The sequence below is a fragment of the Notolabrus celidotus genome, chromosome 7, assembly GCF_009762535.1.
Source record: "Notolabrus celidotus isolate fNotCel1 chromosome 7, fNotCel1.pri, whole genome shotgun sequence".
Classification (NCBI taxonomy): Eukaryota; Metazoa; Chordata; class Actinopteri; order Labriformes; family Labridae; genus Notolabrus; species Notolabrus celidotus.
Window position 1 is genome coordinate 10,782,320 of NC_048278.1, and position 18,629 is coordinate 10,800,948.

Genomic DNA, 18,629 nt, shown 5'->3' on the forward strand with positions numbered 1-18,629 from the left:
CACCTGCTCACTATACATTATCCTTTACTCATTGCAGACATGACTCAAATAGGCATAATGCTGAGATGAGAGTGAGTATGCGGCAGAACATGTCTGATTTGAAATGACATCAATTTAAAAAAGAACTTCTTACTTTGACCAGCCAACAGAAATACTTTTTGTCACTTGGGGTCAGAATAACAGCATCTACCCATGCTGTAAATGGTTTAATGACTCAAATATATTATTGGTAAATACATTTAATCACACCTAAATTTGTACACAGCACATTCAACAACAGAGTGGGATTCAGGTTTGTAAAGTCTGATGTTGGAGTGTGAGGTTGTTGTATTGTGGAGAGGTGAGGGGATCATGGTGTGGAGGATTTTATAAATGATGCTGGCTATATTTTTCGGGGCAGGGAAAGATTTTTGGATGGCATGGGTCATCTACTCTCTGGAGCAGGAGAGTGCTGTATCAGTTCATCAGCAGACGTTTCTGAAAATAGTGAAGTTTATCTTAAGATTGGTGATTCGAGGAAGGTTGTGCCTTCAAGTAGCATGCAATAATGTGTGTTGGTGTCAGAGCCACCTTTTCAGGGAGATACATTTTGAACAGTTGAAGAAGTAAGCTGAAAAATATAACCAAAACTTGTTTTGTCCATAAGCACAGGTGCTGAAAACACCTTTGGCAGACATTATTACAACAGCTGTCGGAGGTAGATTTGAGTAAAATCAGTGTTGAGTCGCCTAGCGTTGTGATTATGCCGACTTTTTCCAGTTGACTTTAAAATATATTAAACCTCATTTGCACAATGTCAAAGTAAATAATATTCATGCTGAGGAGGAAATTAAAATACAACCCACAAATTGCATCAGCATTACTTGAAATTCAGCACATTACCATTTCAGATTTCTCTGTTGCACAAATCATGATTAAAGTGACACACCGGGCAGCGACCAGGAGGAATATTAAAAGTATTATGGTTTTCCTGAAAACACAAGCACAAGCATACAGTAAGAGGATATATCTATATGTTCCATAGTTCCTTATAAGACAGACATTGTACATGGAACTTTTGCATAAAAGGTGTACTGGATTTTGATTTTCAGGCACTTCCAGAGTCTAGAAAAAAAAAGGGGGGGGGTTCTACAATGCAGGATATGCAGTTATCGAGCTAACTTCGAGGTTAACTCAGTTTAGAGATCAGTTTGTAGAAAACTCCACCTACTGATAAATCAATTATTCGAGAGCTCTGTGAGCTGTCTGAGGGAGGAGAAAGAATTATGCATGCTTATAGCTTTGAATCATGTTTTCATATTTGTTTTTATCATCGCCATACCGGTCCATTTGATACAATTGGGACTGCAGCTGAAATATTACGTCCAAAGTAGGGATGTACATTTTAAGTATTTTCCGTGATTGATTTTTGGAAATGTTAACGATCAATAACCGATTAATTGATAAAAAAAACAAACATTATTATTCTTACGTCAAAAACAATGCCGAATAGGTTGTTTTCCCCCTAAATTATATTTTCTACAGCAACAAAATGCATATAACTGACGGGATTGAATAGGGCACACGTTTCACACGCAGAATATCAACGATCAGGCTCATTAAAATATTCTCCGCGGACATAGTCTTATAAAGTGAAGGCTCATAATACTAACAGAAAAGTACTTCAGACTCACACTGTCCAGTTTTCTGCCTACTTGTTCTTATTGAGAAAAATAAACATGTGTATTCGGTCAGGTGTCAGCCAGGAGCTCAACCGGGTCATAATCAGTTCCGCTGCAGAAAAGCCCAGACAGCTCTGATGTTGCTGATCTGCAAACGTAGCGTACCAGAATTTCCAACCTGTTTGTTGCCTTCGTATCTAAAGTTGGGAAATATCATGTTTAAAGCTGTAAACCTTTGTGTCCGTGTTGTTGTTGGCAGCAGTTTTGTATTGATCCTCTTTTAAAAAGCGCACGTGGAGACCTGACGCACAGCCGCAGCCACCAGCTGAGCGTCTCAGCTGTGCGCAACACCTTTAACAGCTGATTCACATCGAAACATGCTTTAAACTTAAAACACCTCCCTGATAGATGAGTGTAATATGAGACCATATGATGTTTGTTCCACGTGACGGAAAATTGATAACAAAAATGTGTGTTTCGAGTAATCAATTAATCGATACTCAATTAATTGTGGTCATCCCTAGTCCAAAGCTATCCTGAATATACAGGAGTTATCATAATCAGGTCTATCACACACACTAAAGCAAGAAAATAAGCCTAAATGTAGGCATTCATTCTCTTCCTTTATTTCTTATCTTCCAGGTATTTCAGTTTTGCAAACGCAGCTGTGTTGATTCTTGCATGCTGTGTGTTCATTTCCTGATATCATAATAAGCTCCAAGCTTGGAAATAAAAGATGCCCTGTTGACATCAGACTGTTCATATATGTGGTTAGTCATAAGTCCCTTACACCGCAACAACACCTGCAATATGATCTCATTACACTTACTTAAATTATTCTTAATGTGAATGTTAGATTACATGTGATGTGAAGCCTAAATAAACATGTTCATTTCAATTCTAAGTCCTCAGCATATTTAAAAAATATATCAGTTTTAGCTTATTTTAGTACATTGTTTTGGTTTCAAGATATGGCTCCAAAGAATCCTCTGTGTCTTCAACACCAACCAGCCAACCAACCTACAAAGCCACACCTTGAATATGTAGACAAGACAACAGCAAACAGCAGGAAATGATAGGAAGCTACTGGCCATGCTTTTTGAAGAAGAGAAAGAAGCCAACCAAGGGTATAAAGTAGGTGAGCACAAAAGTTTGGGGTTTTTACTGATGGTTCGAGTGGTCAGAACAAATTAACTGAAGCTCATGATATTCTGTCCTCTTTGTGTTATGCCTATTTTGCCATAAGTTAGCCGAAAGCCTAAAGCTTATCATAGCTTGCCCACTGCATATTGGTTAGATACTTGCAGATAAATAAATTAAGGATATAAGGTAAGCTAATAAATAAGAAACTGAACTTTTTAAGTGTCCAGAAACATAGCCAACTGAAATGTTGTTGTCCCATTTCCTTATGTTAAAGCTATTTCCAACAAGCTAGCAAAAACTACTGAAGGCTGATCAAAGGTTGTGTTTCTGTGTCTTTGCCAGTCTCTCCACCATAGTAAGTAGGGGTCGGTTGAAAATCAGAGATAAAAGTTAATAAAGTACTGGAAATAAATATTGAACTGAATTGTATTAAGTCACTGGAGAGATTCCTACTAAATGCTCATGTTTTTCTGTCTCTTTTTAGTTTACGTTTGTGGAAACAACTGTGGGATTGATGAAGCTTTTATTGATGTGACTTTGGTAAGTCTTTCAAGCAGTTCAAGACAACTTAGTAAGTCATAAGAAATAACATAAAACTAATTAATTCCGCACCCACATCTCATAGAAAATAATTAAGGTTGTTACAGTGACTCCCCAACATAATAATATATGACAGATTTACTCAGGGTTGATGATGTATATATTATTATCCATCATGTACCACGTAATATGGGAGATGACCCGTTTGAACTCTTCCTGTATAAAGATGTGATCCTCTTAAAGCACAAAATAGACCACTGGGAAACTAATGGCCAAATTCCACCAAAACCGCGTCCAGTCCGTCTCCGATCCGTCACAGCACCGGATCTGATAGGTTTCTATTCTAGTCAATGTGTTAACTCCCACTGGATCCGCTCCATTGCGTTCCGGCTGTGTCTCTGATCCGGCAGGTCGGAGCCCTCCGGATCAGATACGCAAGACTTCTATTTTTGCCGGATGCCGGAACAAGACGTATTAATCTGCACAGAGCAGATCAAGCAGGACAGGAAGTCAGACATCAAAATAAAATTAAAACATCTGATTAATTTTCAAAATAAAACACCCTGTGTTATCACCAGATAGTATTCAACTTAAATACAACAACAAACCGTCATGATGAGCGAAGCCAAGCCTGGAGTCAACAGCTCAGAGGTTTTCAGAGGCAAATAAAGACTACATGGATGAGGAGAGGAGTCGGATAGTCGTTGATTTAGTGATTACCGCGGGAAAACCTTGGCCAAATGACTCCAGCTGTATGGTGGTCCCGCTCCGTGCTGCGTTCCAAAACGCAACCGGTGGGTGTTGATGGATGAGAGAGCACGGAGCTGGACCACAGTGGATCAGAGACGATGTAAGAAGGAGAGTGGCTAATGACAAGTGGTTAAGGGCCCAAGGTTGGAATTGAACACGCTTCGACAAATTTGGTCTCTGTAATGGGGCGTGCAATTTATCCACTCAGCCAAACTAGTGCCCCATGGTTAATAATTTATAAATAGCATGAACCATTATGAACCACAAAGTATCTGTGTGGATATAAATTAATCTTGAATCACAAGACAGCTGAAACCTATGTTTCTTCGGTTGAAGCCAATTTTTGCCAAATAAATCAAATCATTACTTGTTTGACAGTTTACTTCTGTTGTTGTTAACATTACTTTTCTCTTTTGTTTGTTTGATCAGCTCTCTTTTTTCCCCATACAAAATATAAGCGACAGAGATAACACAAAAGTCATGCAATCCAACAAACACTTACAAAATAAACCCACAGAGTGAAGCTGACAGTTTAGAGCCCTACCTGAAGGAATATGTAGTCATCTTGAACCACCAAAGAGCTGATGTCAATGTATCCTTGGAATGGGTAGTTCCTGTTAGCTTCTGTGCACGTCTGTGCTCTGCATGTGACATACTGCACATCTGTCATGTTGAAAGGAGACACAACGACAGCATGAGAGGAAAAATAAGCAGGCTAAAGTTAAAATAGGGGGTATCTTAAGGTCATCATTGAGTGGTGAGTGTATTTAGTTAATTAGGTTCATTTGTATATATTAATCCGTCCCACTTGTATAAGACACATGAATAAAAATAAATAAGTGTGTGGGTAGGGTTGTATTTCACCTGTCTATGTGGTCTGACATTTTCTATGACTAATTTTCTTCTCCTTCAAGCCAAAGATTTATTCCAATTATGTGTGCCACAAATAAGCATCTCCGCCTGTCAATCATACCGGAGTAATATGGTAAGAAAGTAAGGCTTAGATTTCGGAGTGACACTACTTTAACATCACATACTGACATAAACAGTTCCACATGCATCACCTATAGAAGACTTGTGTGGTACTGCCATTCAGAATTATGGAGCTGACATTCAGCGAGTGAAAGGGGGGAAGGAGAAGAAGAAGAAGAAAGGCCATATTAATCAGGAATCATGCTCTGGGTTTATTGGTGGGGCGAGTCAGTGCTGCTCCCCGGGGACACTAGCTATTCTCCTGGAGGAATCCATTCCTATAGAGACCTGTTCATTACTCCTCTTTGATGTGTGCATGCGTATGTATGTGTGTGTGTGTGTGTGTGTGTGTGTGTGTGTGTGTGTGTGTGTGTGTGTGTGTGTGTGTGTGTGTGTGTGTGTGTGAGAGAGAGATACTCACTTCCATCTGGTGTATGAGCCTCCATGTGGACCAGATCTTGCTCTTTGTCTAGGCCCGAGACAGACCTTTAAGAGAGAGAGAGAGGCAGACCATGGAAGAATATATAATCATAATGACAATAGATTAAAAAGGGATGTAAAGGACAAAAGGAAGAAGAAAAAAAACATCAGAAAATGTGCCAGGGCATTGGGTGATGGTGAAAAAAAGGGATAAAACGTACAGGGATCTTCAGGTACTCAACTCCACTCAAAGTTGTCTCTACGCCTTAGAGAGAAGAATAGTTTCCAGCCCTGTGTCATAATTTAACACAAAGTGCTTACAACTTCTTTATACTATTATGTGGTGGTGAGCAGGGGTAGAAATAGTACTAAAATAAAAGAACAAGAAGAAGTGAAACCATCAGCTTGTGAATCTAAAGTAAAATCAAAAAGTACTTTACTTAAAATGTGCTTACAGTACCTAGTAGATAGGCCTACTTATTTTGAATTGAAGAATGGGGAGTGAGCCAGGGTTGAAAAGTAAGAAATTACCCCAAGTTATGTAAAATGATTTCTTTCTAAGCTAATTGTTGAAGTATAACCAACATGATACCATTAGTGTGTGAAGGGATTTTGTTTACACAACACCTGTACAGGTTGAGGTTATTTAATATTTAGTTGCATCTATTTTTGGTATTGTACTTTGTAGACATCCCCCTGAATTGAGTCATTGCCGGCTGATGAAGAGGCCGCTGTAAATGGTCCAGCTTTCAGGACTGCTTCAGGACTGCTTACACTGATGAAAATCAGTCTATAGCTCGCTGTTCTCTTTACTGTATTCAGACAGAGATGTTGGTTTTGTAAGATCAGTTTTGCTGATGACTTAGTGAGCTGGGAGGGACAAAGCTGTGAGTGTATACTCTCCTCTGCGTTACATGTTAGTTCACCTACTTCCAGTTGGTCAACATCAGGCTTTCATCATTTTTACTTTTCTTTTTTTCTACTCAGTAAACAGATACTGTGTTAAAATGAAGAGAAGTACAACACTTTTCACAAAAAATACTTGATTATACATGAACATTACGTTTCTTTTCCTGCAAGGCACTGATCAGCTAATCAAGTCTATGATGTGCAAGTCAACTCGACTTTTGCCCAGTACGCTGATATTTTGAGTTTTCAGTGAGGCAGGGAACTCTGGATGGTGAGTGATGCAGACTGCAGCCATATGTGAGTCGCTGGTATCCTCTTATTCAGAGAGGTCCCACCTATGGAAGCATAGCTCTCTGGGTTTGTTGGAATAGGAACAGTTTACATACCTGCACTTCTCTCTCCTGCTATGCAATTAGCACAGAGGTTTCTCCCCTCTCTCTTGCAGAACATTGAATCTTGTTCTTCCTTGTTGGTTCACGGAGGAAGAAAATCACCCAATTTTCAGTTTTATTTTTTTTATTTTTTGTATCTTTCAAGGTCAGCAGACCTAAACAGCTGATCTGAGTGTGACCATTGTCCATCCCAATCTTGCATTGCCTTAGTTTGAGAATACAAACTTTCACATAATTATTTAACATCATCATGTCATGCATTGTTAAAAGCTTGGGCCATTTCATGTATTCTGTTAGATCACACTGCATGTCTTCCATGAACCGTAGATGCCACATTATGGCAATCACATTCACAGCAGCTCTAGTTCCCTTCCAGCAAAATGCAACAATTCTAAAAAATACAAATTCATTCTCATCATCACTGCATAGTTGGAGCAGGGTCACCACACAGCCTGAATATGATCGTATCTCTGGTTAAAATCTCGCTTTATTGTTCGTTTCACTGCTTATGGATTAGACCGGATGGACACGGCTTTCCCATTGTGGCAATCTTTCACATTCCTTGGAGGCTGATGAAGCCATTGTCCAAATACGGCCAACTGGAGGCCTGCCTAGCCATTGCTAGAGGCCCCTCTAGTGTTCAAATGTCCTTGAAGGGGGTTTGGCTGAGAAGGGTGAAGCCAGCGATGGATTGTGCGCATTATTTAGGATTATACCACAATGGCACGAAACCGACTACAGATTTATGCAAGTTACAGTGGATGTAGCCAACGGCAATCCCAGGCACACCCCAGTCACCTCAGAGAGGGGTTAGGAGCAATGAGCTTGAATAGATCTGTGCCTACATTTGTGATGAGTGTGCACTTTCAAACATAGTAGGTACACTGCAGGGGGAATGAGCAGTGGACGTGACAGGATGAGAAGTGACAGGGACGTCCCGGATCCATTATTAGTCATAGCTCCTCATACTGTACCAAAGCTTCTGTATCTGCATTTGGGCATCTGTAGAAAACTAGCCCCATCTTCGTCTTTTACTGATGTGAAAACAGTGATTTTGTTTTTATGTACAATATACCTGATAGGAGCAGAGCGTGTGTGAGAAATTAAGTGGAACGTGACATTTCCTTGGATGCTGAATGCAAAGTGCATTCTGAAGGAGGAGATTAATCTCTCGCCTGATTGTATCAGGGGGGAAAAAATGTGCAGGATTTCAGCAGCATCGCTAGTCAGTCACACACCTTGTTCTGAGCTATCAGTATCACTTGCTCAGTGGCGCAGAACACAAGCAACAGCCTCTGCATTCCTGAGTAAACAAAACTTTAAGGTGGAAGGAAGGAGCAGGATAAAAAAAGACAAAAGAGAGTGGAAATGTGAGAGAGGATGACTCACCAGTAGAATCTGTTTGGAGTGACGTGTTCGTGGATGAGCTGCCATTTTCTTCCAAAGTCAACAGAGCTGTACAGCTGCGGGGATATCAGAGAAAAGAGGGTCTTGTTAGCGAGATAAGTGATTGTTTCTACAGTTGTGCATCTTCTAATCAGACTGGCTGATTTTGAAGCAGTAACAGTGACGAGTGAGCCTAAAAACATGGCTGAATGCTTCCAGGGTGGAGGTTAGTCTGGGGTCATGAAGCATCACTGTGAGAGATAGGCCAACAGAGCGCTGAACAGCTATCATCATTACACTGATGTAGGCATTGCTATTTCCCTCTCTTGTTACAAATTAGGGCTATAGGTTCCAATTAAGCTCCGCATTGGGATAATAAATGAAAACTGAAATAGAAATGACACTAATGTGACCACTTTTAGCTAGATCAGCAAATAACTTGGTTTGATTCAGTGGGTTTCAAATGTTTCTTCAGCACCCCATAAAAACCAACAGTCGCACAGAGTGGGCACACATTAGTTCAAGGAATGATGTATGGCATGGTTGACGTGAAGGTGTAAAGTATGGAGCCAGTGGCCCAATTTCAATGCACTAATTACATTTTCTGGTGCACGGGCAAACAATTAATAACCCAGGTGCATTTCCCAACTCTGTATTGATTGATTTTGTAGAAGTAGCTCTCTTCGTCCTTCCCCTGCATTGTTATTTCCTCATGGCCTGGCAGCTCCAGTTGAGCCCTACGCTAATGTTCCTACATGTTGTCTTTCATCACAGCAAATCTCAGACTAACTCAGATAAAGGATACACATTTGTCACCAGATGCAAATTGTTTGTCAGCTACGCTTGGGGAAATCTATCTTTGTCAGCAGGTGTGTTTCCTGTTTAAAATGGCACTATTGATGCTCTCAAAACATGTTCAGAAAGAGTGCCACAGATTTGCAGATTGTAGCATTTATATGCTTCTGGTTCAGAGTTAGATCTGATTCAGAATTGGCATGATTCTTTAGCTTGTAAATCGGACTCTTAAACCTCCATCACACAGTCAGCCCTTAGAGACCATGTGTATGTTAGGACTGCTTGAAAATGATCAGTGAAGGCATGAGAGCAAAGCATCTGTCTGTGAGTCCAGTTTAGGAGTGGGTTTGGAGTTCACTTGAAGTAAACATTAGCCCAAATCTTTATGAAATTGAGCAGAGTCTAATTTATACTTTCCACAGGCGTCTTCTCTAAAGAAATGAGATTTCATATTCTGCAACATCAGTAACAAAAGGTTCCCCACTGGAGCCTTTGGGTTGGTATAACAGGCGACAGGCAGGGTCCCTCATCACTTCAGACAGTGACATATGACGCCAGCAGGCAGGCTCAGCCTCTCCTTCTTCCATTCATCAGTTCAATGACATCTTAAATTTTAAAGCTTCTGAGCTGTCACAAACTAAGCTTCATAGTTTCCCACTCACTTCAATAAATCAAACACACAGCCGTCCAGCTGCCACACCACCGATGGAGTATGTGACAACAACGGGAGCCGACAAAGGACGGCAGCTCAAACAGTGATTGAGGAATTGCAGAGAACACCTTAAGACTCATCTATTCATATTGATGAATTAAGAAAACATTTGGGTTGCTCGGGTTTGTGCCCAAAGTTGCAGTGAATGTTAGATTTAATCTAGAGTTGTAATGAGCTGCAGTTTGTGGGGTAGTTAGTTTATAAAGTCAAAGCCAGATTGGCATAGGGGAACAATGGGACTGATGATTATCTTGCTGATCAGAGACACAGCCAGAACAAAATGAAGTGGATCATGTGGAAGTTAACAAATTGACTAGAATAGAAACCTCTCAGATTCGGTGTGGTGACAGAGCCGAGACGGACCGGACACTGATCTGGTGGTATTTGGCTTTAAGACTAAATCTAAGAACAGCTGCCAAAGCTAACACTGTACAAAACTACTCCAAAATAATATAAAAAGGGAAGCAGCTCTACAGTGGCAAACCTCATTCCGTAAATAGGATCATACTTTCCAAAGGTCTAACTTTGGGGGCAGGGCGTGCAATACTGAACCTTTGATTTGATCTTCAAGGGCCAGTGAAAACACATAACAATGGCCCACAGGAACCATTTAGTTCCTTAAAGAGAAGTTCCTGGAACTAAAAGTTCCTGGCAGTTCTGGTCAAAAAGCACTCTGTGTGATCAATAAAACGAGCCAGCATCGTTTCTATTCATTTGTCTTCATGCACTCATTTTGACCATACCTACTTGGTAAGAAATGTTGTGGATTATTTCACAGTCTGATGTTAGTCGACCCCCTTCATTGTTTCCCCAATATTGAAAATATGTATAAAAAAAGTCAAATCTGGGGTATGGAAGTTCAACAATTCAGTATTCAAAATAATGAGTTAATGTGACTACAGCTTTGAATGTTTTGAAGTGTAACCATTTTTGTAGTTTGACTGTCAAGTAACTGTCTGCTGACCTTCAACTAGACAAGACATGTTACTGAAGATGAATGGCCACTGGTGTAGTCACAGAATACTGAGAAAAATTAAACACACTACCATAAGGACGCTGACTGTGAAAGGCACCACAATGCAATTACACCCAAAAAACAACTGTAGACATGAGCTGTAATCACACATGAACTACAGTCTGGTTAGTCTGCATTAGGGAACACAAACCGCCCAAAGTTTCACCCTGACTTTCCCCAGACTTTCCCCAGCCAGGCCTCGAGTGAAATGTCTGTGAGGTTGGGGTGAACCGATGGAAGAATACTGCTGCAAATTTTCAGGAACATTCAGCACAAGCATGTGGGCCAGGGTGTTAATGTTTTATTATGTGACCATTGTAAAGAACAGCGACCAATGGGATGGATAAAAAACATCTGATGTTGAGCAAGGATAATTAATTTCAAGTTGTCTGCACATTGCGCTCTGTGCACACATATCATTGATATAAATACATAAACTCTCATCATAGCGCCAACATTAATCCACCATTGTGTCCACGTGTTGCAAACATAATACTGCATGCTTCTGATGTCGTGCCCTGCCCTTCAGAGACTCATTCCCCCTGTCTGCCACCCCCTAGTCTAGCAGGAATTATTTAAGGCTTTAAGAACACGTGTGAAATAGGAATAGGAAAATTTGGGGGACTGAGCTCCTCAAATGTCGAGAAACTTTCAGGTGCACATGTGTAAAAGGAGCTATACTTTGACATTTTAGCTTCAAACGTATTGCTCAGAAGGTTTCGGCTAGACCAAGTGGTAAAGTTGTGAGCCCCATGCATAGAGGCTATAGTCGTCAATCGGCGGCTCTGGTTTGGCACCAACCTGTAGCCCCTTTCCTGCTTGCCACCCCGATTCCTTCCCCCAGTTTCCTGCTCTATTCCCTCTAAATAAAAGGCATAAAAGCCCCAAAATATAACAAAAAAAATGTTTTCTTTCTTATCAACCTACATCTCTATTTGACTGCATTTTGTTTTAAAGCAGTAGTTTCTGATTTAAAAAAAAATTGGTTGCAGATAAGAAGTTAAACATTTAACACAGCCAAAGCTCAAGTGTAAAAATAGAAAGCTTCCAAGGGGTCATAATGCTGCACTGCAGAGTGGCTAGCTTCCACATCTGAGGCATAATTCATGTTAATCGAGATACAGGGAAAACGCCTCAAAAAACAAATTTTACACATAAGGTGTGTCAGAGCTAAAAAGAATGTCTCACTGAGGCCCAGAGTTTAGGTCTTTGAGGGCCATGTCTCACCTCAAATCCATCTCTGGCAGCGCTGGCTCCATTACATTTAGCCATCAAACTATTTAAAGCATGCTGCAGGCATCAAGGCATAATAAACAGGGTTTGTTCTACTGCTCTTAGTTTAGGAGTTACCTTGTGTTATTGGATTTTTCTTTACATGCATGGGGAATACATCTTATGGTTTAAGTATATATTTGTTTTCTACGTGTAGCCTTAAAATGTGCTTTACAGGAAACAAATCTTCATGGGAAGGTGCAGCAAATCATACATGGATTGAGCTTAATTGAAAAATGATTTGAAGCAAACTCTGGTCCCTTACAGGAGAGCTTACACACCAACCATCAAAAGATGCATTTCAAGAAGCATTTCCATTTCCTTTTTTTTTTTCCCTCTTCTCAGAGGTGTGTGGAAAATGCTTGAGGGAAATGCACATTATTGCATTAGCTTTCGTGATCCAACTACTTAAAGCCTGGTTTAAGTGCACTTTTGCTTAAGATGAAACATGAATTCAAATAAAAGATGGATGACTGCTCTGCAATGGCTTTCTACCCTTGAAATCCATTAGAAAAAGAGTCATAGTGTTAGCCATGCACAGACATGTCCCCTGTGGACAGTATGACACAAGTTTTCATACCGCTCTGACACACACAACACAACACAACAACTGACCCTGCTGCTAGTTTCCAGCTGCAAACCACAACAAGCAACTTGTTAGCTGTAAGGCTACTGTACCATCTACCAAATGTGCAGATTGTCAAACAGAACAGGCTAACATAATAATGATGGCTTCCATGGCTCTGTGTGTGAGCTGTGGAAAAGCCTGCAGTGAAAAAGATGCTTAAAGTGAGACAGACAGAGGGATACACCATTATTCTCACAGCAGAGGATAAAATGTGGTGGACCTGTGCAACCAATTAGCGACAGGAAGCTCATGTGGGACCGTTTTTTGACCCCACTCATGCCCCGTCCTCGCAGGATTTCCAGCCATTACCAGATGCACCATGCTTCTCCCACTGTGATTCTGATCACTCTTTCCTGCAACAATGTACTTTATTGACAGTCTGTCTGTTCCATTCTGCAATAAGAAAATTAGATATTATGGATTTTTCTGGAGGCAGTGGGAAGAAGCAGGATACAAATGTTGAAAACTGTGTCCCTGATTGTATTATTATTATTCTTTATTTTTTGTTCCCAACTGCAACAGATCCCACAGGACGCTGAAATTCAACACTATCACCAGTAATATTTTTTAAGCACCAGACTTAATTAAGTTTTATGATAATGTTTTTTTATTGAATAAGGTTTAATTGCATTAGATTCACCAGAATTAAAAAAGTAATAATGATTGCTTACCTCAAGTAATTTCTCGCAATTCATTTTATAAGACTATGTAAGATACATATCCACGATATTTTGGCCTTCAATGTATTGTTGTGGAGATGAATGGGATTTTATTTTGAGTGTTTCACATTTCAGTAACTATAATTTGAAAATAACCAACAAACATATTTACATTGACAGTGTAATTGTGACTTCCCATAAATAAAACCTTGATATCAGCCACCCGCACAGGGTACAAAAAAAAATGTTCAAAAGTAGCTACATTAGGCAGAATTTAAGGGCAAGAATAAAAAAAAGAAAACAAAAATGTCCTATTTAAAAACAAAAATAAAGTTTCCAATACACGACCAGAAAGATACCAGCTGACATATCAGTGAAAAAGCTTGAGGGAATTTTGTTTTTTCTGATTACAAATCCTAATATATCAGACTGAAAAATGAAGTCTGGCCCTCACAAAATATTTTTTTAAATCATGTTGAACGTATAAGAGACCCTACACATGACAACAACACAACAGATTGAATAGTTTTGTTCTTAAAGTGTGTAGAAAGCAACACTATGACCAGCACAGCACACACTTACAGATTTCATTCACCAACAAAGAAAGTCCACACTTTCAAACAAACTGTTGAGGGATGGGACGGTTGTCAACTAAAAATGCAAAGTGCTTAGTGACCTAGTTCATCCATCATAGAAGCAGCTCCTCTCCTTGTCAGATTAATTATGATTTGTTTTTCAGGATACGTTGTATAAACACTTGTGTTATTGCCACAAATCAACAAATTGGTCCTTTATTTCTGACTTCCATCAAACTTTATGCTTTAAGTTTACTATCACCATGGCTGCAATTGTTGTGCTTCCTTCTTTGGTTAGCTTGCTTTCTTACTGGTTATCATTTTGTTCCACATGACAATAAACAGAGTGTATGCATGGATGTCCTCCATCTTCTGGCCAGCGGGGGAGTGAAATCAGTCTTAAAACATCTACAATAATCTTTAGAACAATAAACAATATGACTGCTTACTTTTGTGAGAAGAGGGGGAATCAGGGCCAAATTCAGACTAAATATCCTGTAGTATGTACCCCCAAAAGGTAGAAACAAAGACTTCATAAAATGTCAGAGAAAACCAAAATACAAAGATGTCAAAATTAAACACAATGGGGAATACAAAACAAGAGGTATGCAATGCAGGGAGCACAGTAGACAACACAAAGGGTAATCAAACACAGGTGTGACAAAAGACACAGGTGAAACTAATCAGGGTGGGCCCATAGACTGTATAATTAATGGACGTAGTATCCGTGATGTCACCTATCTCTTCTGAAGCGCTGTTTTGAAGTCAATTGTCGGCGGGAGCCATATTGGAAATGCTGAACTCAACCTAACTTCTGTCGAGCTAGTGTGAGGAAAAGAGGCGGGCTTTGATCCTCCTAGCCAACAGCTACAGTGTTCCTGCCTGTCAATCAAGTAAGTCATGTCCTTATTTGGGCAAAACTCGTAATCTTGATATCTTCTGAACTGTTGCGTTATAAAAAAACATATATATTCACCCCCGTGTACCGTGTGTGCCGATAGAGAATAGCTATTCAGACCAAAGTTGTTTCTCGAACCAGGCTGTAAACATGTTTATTATTGCTGTAAAGATCGTCTTTTTTGAATTGGTGTGTATGTGGTTTATTATGACGATATAACGCAAGAAATGAGACATACATAACAACACTGGGAAGATCTACATGAAAAAACAGGAAATCAAAGCTGGAAACAACACACATGCAAAAAAACAACAACTATGAATGAACTGAACCAAAGCAAGTCATGCCACCCACTTTGCTCTCCACATCTTTTTTTATATCAAATGCCATCATGCTGTAATTAGGCAGATGTAAAAATAGTTATATATAATCATCAAAAAAAGGTTTATGGACGTAATAAATCGTGTGTGAAGTAGGCTTCTTTCGTCATTGCAGGATTAATACCTTTAAGACTCAGAGGCCATGCTCACTTGTTCAGCCTTTGCATATGGGAACAGACTGGTGGATTTGATCTCTTAAATTGGCCACAGTAAGTAGAAAAATGTTAATTTAATGGCTGCTATTAATTCTTGGCAACTTCTGAGTGGACATCAGTTTATTTTTATTTGCCTAAAAAAGGGAAAAACTGCCTGCATTGTTTTTGTACTGACCGAATGATGAGTCCTCTCAGCAGACCTGGTAGGAACTTGGTCTGAAATGTGTTTGGTGATGTTTTCAGTTACGTACTGTGCTTGAGTACCACTTCCAGAGGAAGAGTTCTGAGCCCATAAGCTCTTTAGTTGTTTCACAGGTTGCCATCAATACTCATGCCTAATTCAATGTTTGCAAAATGATTCAGCAGAACATTTTGATTATCCATGTGAATCAAAAACAAAACACAGGACAGAATACATTTTTGAAGGTTTCTTCAGATTATTTTCCATACAGACTCAAAGTATGGCTCTTATCTCTCCATGGTTTCTGTCCTTATGTTGGAAAATATGTACAGACTTGAAGAGCATCTTTTCTCTGACACACTGAAGTAACAGAGCAAAGTAAAGCTTTTTCCTTTCTGACATTTGCACAGTTCAGCATTGCAGCGGCACTGTGCCACCCTGAAAAGCTTTATGCATTAACATCAAAGCACGAATAGCTCCACCAACACATTAAAGTTCTCAGGAAAAAAGAGAATCAAGACTTGTGAAGTTATGGAAATAATAACTGCCGCATTATAGGCCCCTGTGTCCCTCACAATTACTATGAGTCACTTTTATAACTTCTAATTAAGTCCCCTATAAATTCTTGATGCATCTATGTACAGTGTTCTAAATCAAAATGCTTCTGCTGGCATTGCTTTGACTCTTCCCATATGGGAGGGCAGAAGACGACTGGTTTTATTCCCCGTAATTTATGGAGCCTGCAAAGTACACAGCAGAAAGGAGGCTCCTATGGAGGGAGGTATATGAAAGATCTATGCAAATGAGCCGTCTGGACGATTCTGAGTAAGAGGCCAGCAGGAGAGGAGAGTCTACAGTGATTGTCCCTGTAACTCTACAGAAAAGAACAGTGCCATTAACACCGAGAACATTCCTCTTTCTAGATTAGCATTCCTGCCTTTAATTTTTTATCAAGGCACAATAAATGAGCATCAAAAGTCTTATTAAACCTACTATGCAGAGATTTTAACTGGTCATGACACAGTCTCATAACCAGAGAGATGATTGTCTTTTCTATAAAGTCATTTTAATGCCTGCCACTGCTGACATAGGGTCAGGTTCCATCAGCGCTCTTCACAGCACAAAGACCAAAAGACCCTGTTTTCTACATTTATCCTTATGAAGTTCCACAGTGAATGATATGTTAGCTAGTTAAAAGAGGGCGTAGAGAGTTGTTCCTTTAGCAATAATACACATGCACACAAAGGGTAGAGAATCAGAAAGAACCAAAAAAAAACAGGGAGTTGACTGAACAAAAAGAAGCTAAAAATGACAGTGAAAAAAAAAGAACTAAAAACAAGTTGATCCAGGTTTGGTTCACTGGTTGTTGATAACTTAAAGGGATGGGAAAACGTCATAAAGCCTAACTTAATAGAGTAATCTCAAGGAAAAATATAACCTTAGTGATTCATCCTTCATGCATTACCAACAAATATATTCCATGATTAAATCTAAGATGCATAAAGGGGTGTGCATGGCTACAGAGAGAGGTATCGATGAGAAGCTAAAGGAAGTTGTCGTGAAGAGGATTGATCTCTAATGTAGTACAAACTTGTGTACCTCTCCATAACTCAGAGTAAGTCACCCACACTACTTTGCTGGGAGAAGGACATAGTATTCGTTCCACAAGCAGCCAGCACATAACATGGAATAAGTCCACAACATCAAAATGTGCGCATTATAGAATTATTCAGATGAGAATGTTGCATAGAGGGTATATAACCACTGCTAAATGTAACAAAATGAATGTATCCTTTTAAGATAGATGCTGGCATGGCTGTGGTAAAAGAGACACCCTATTACACTGTCTGTGGAATTGTCCTGCATTGAATTCCTTCTGGTCAGCTGTAACAAATTCCTTCACAGAGATCATTCATGTTGCAACTCCAAAATGTCCTTCATTGTGTATATTCAGTAACAAAACAGAATAATTATATGTGACACAGATGACATTTGTTTGTTAAATTGAGAATTGTTGTGAATTGAAAATATGGTCTCCAGCCTGTTTTAGTTTGAGCAGATGGTTGAAGAGTTTATAGCCCTAATCAGGACAGAATGAGCTGCTGACACATTAGAGCATCTTGATCAGGGTTTAGATGGATTATGGGATACAGTTAGCTCTATTTTTTCAACTCCTTACCATAGTAAATAGGATGTTATTCCTATGATTAGCCTTTTTTATTATCAGCCATATTAACATGAAATTTTTAGAATCCTATGAGTATTTACTGATGCCCCCACCCACTTTCTTCCCTCAGCTTTTGATTGTCTTTTGTGTATATATGTAATGTAAGCTTGAGATTAATGTCCTGTCTGTTTAAGTGTGGAATAAAAATCATCTGCTGATCTTTACGACAGCAGGTATCAGCTGACAGCTCACCCAATAACCTTCCAAGCATCCAATTGGCAAATGTCAAAGCCTATCTATGCTTTGTGCTTCCTCATCTAACTGCTTTCTAACCTGCCTCCAGCTCCTTTGTTTTATGCTGTCTGACTTTACCTGTCATATATATTGTCACTGGTCCCTGCTCTGTTCAGTACCACAGGGGTCTTTGCTGCTGCTCTCCCTGCCTTGGCTTCTCATGTAAGCTAATGAAAGAGAGGAGAGGTCTGCTCTTCCCGCCTCATTGTTGGGCATTCCATGTATGCACATGGATGGGCAGAGAGCACTCAGAACAAGGGCATATCGCCAAATATAACTTCCTGCATGCAAATAATAATCATCTTTGATGAGAGTAGTGCTGGCTTAAATAGGAATATTTGGCAACATCTTGTGGTTAGATTCTAGATTGAAATATCCCTTACTCACACCTCTCATTGGTGATACTACATCCAGTTTGTTCTGATAAATACCCCTAAATACAATTCAGTGCACATAAGCTCCAAAAATTAAATTAGTTTTACAGAGAAGCAGAACTGTTGCTGCAGAACTCGGTATGTAAACTGTCCTGAAACAATGTAAACAGTTTCACTGTCTGCATTTTACAGTTATTTATTGTACATCACCACAATTCATAGGATTTGCAGGATAAGTACCCACAGGGTCATGAAGAAAAGTAGCAAGAAAAAAGGCTTATTTCTCTTTACCACCAGAACAAATGCACACATTAAATCTTCACAACACCAGGCCAACCACTTACTGTGTGT

The 18,629-nt window shown here is 39.6% G+C and overlaps 1 protein-coding gene across 1 annotated transcript in view; it reads right to left on the reverse strand.

Annotated features, from left to right (window-relative positions):
- sorcs3 (sortilin related VPS10 domain containing receptor 3) overlaps positions 1-18,629 on the reverse strand; it is a 275,394-nt gene that overhangs the window by 78,097 nt on the left and 178,668 nt on the right. Inside the window, exons 5-7 of the mRNA XM_034688917.1 lie at positions 8,177-8,250; positions 5,488-5,552; positions 4,639-4,757 (exon numbers count right to left, since the gene is read on the reverse strand). Of these exons, the coding sequence (XP_034544808.1) occupies positions 4,639-4,757; positions 5,488-5,552; positions 8,177-8,250 (258 nt within the window). The remainder of the gene's footprint in view (positions 1-4,638; positions 4,758-5,487; positions 5,553-8,176; positions 8,251-18,629) is intronic.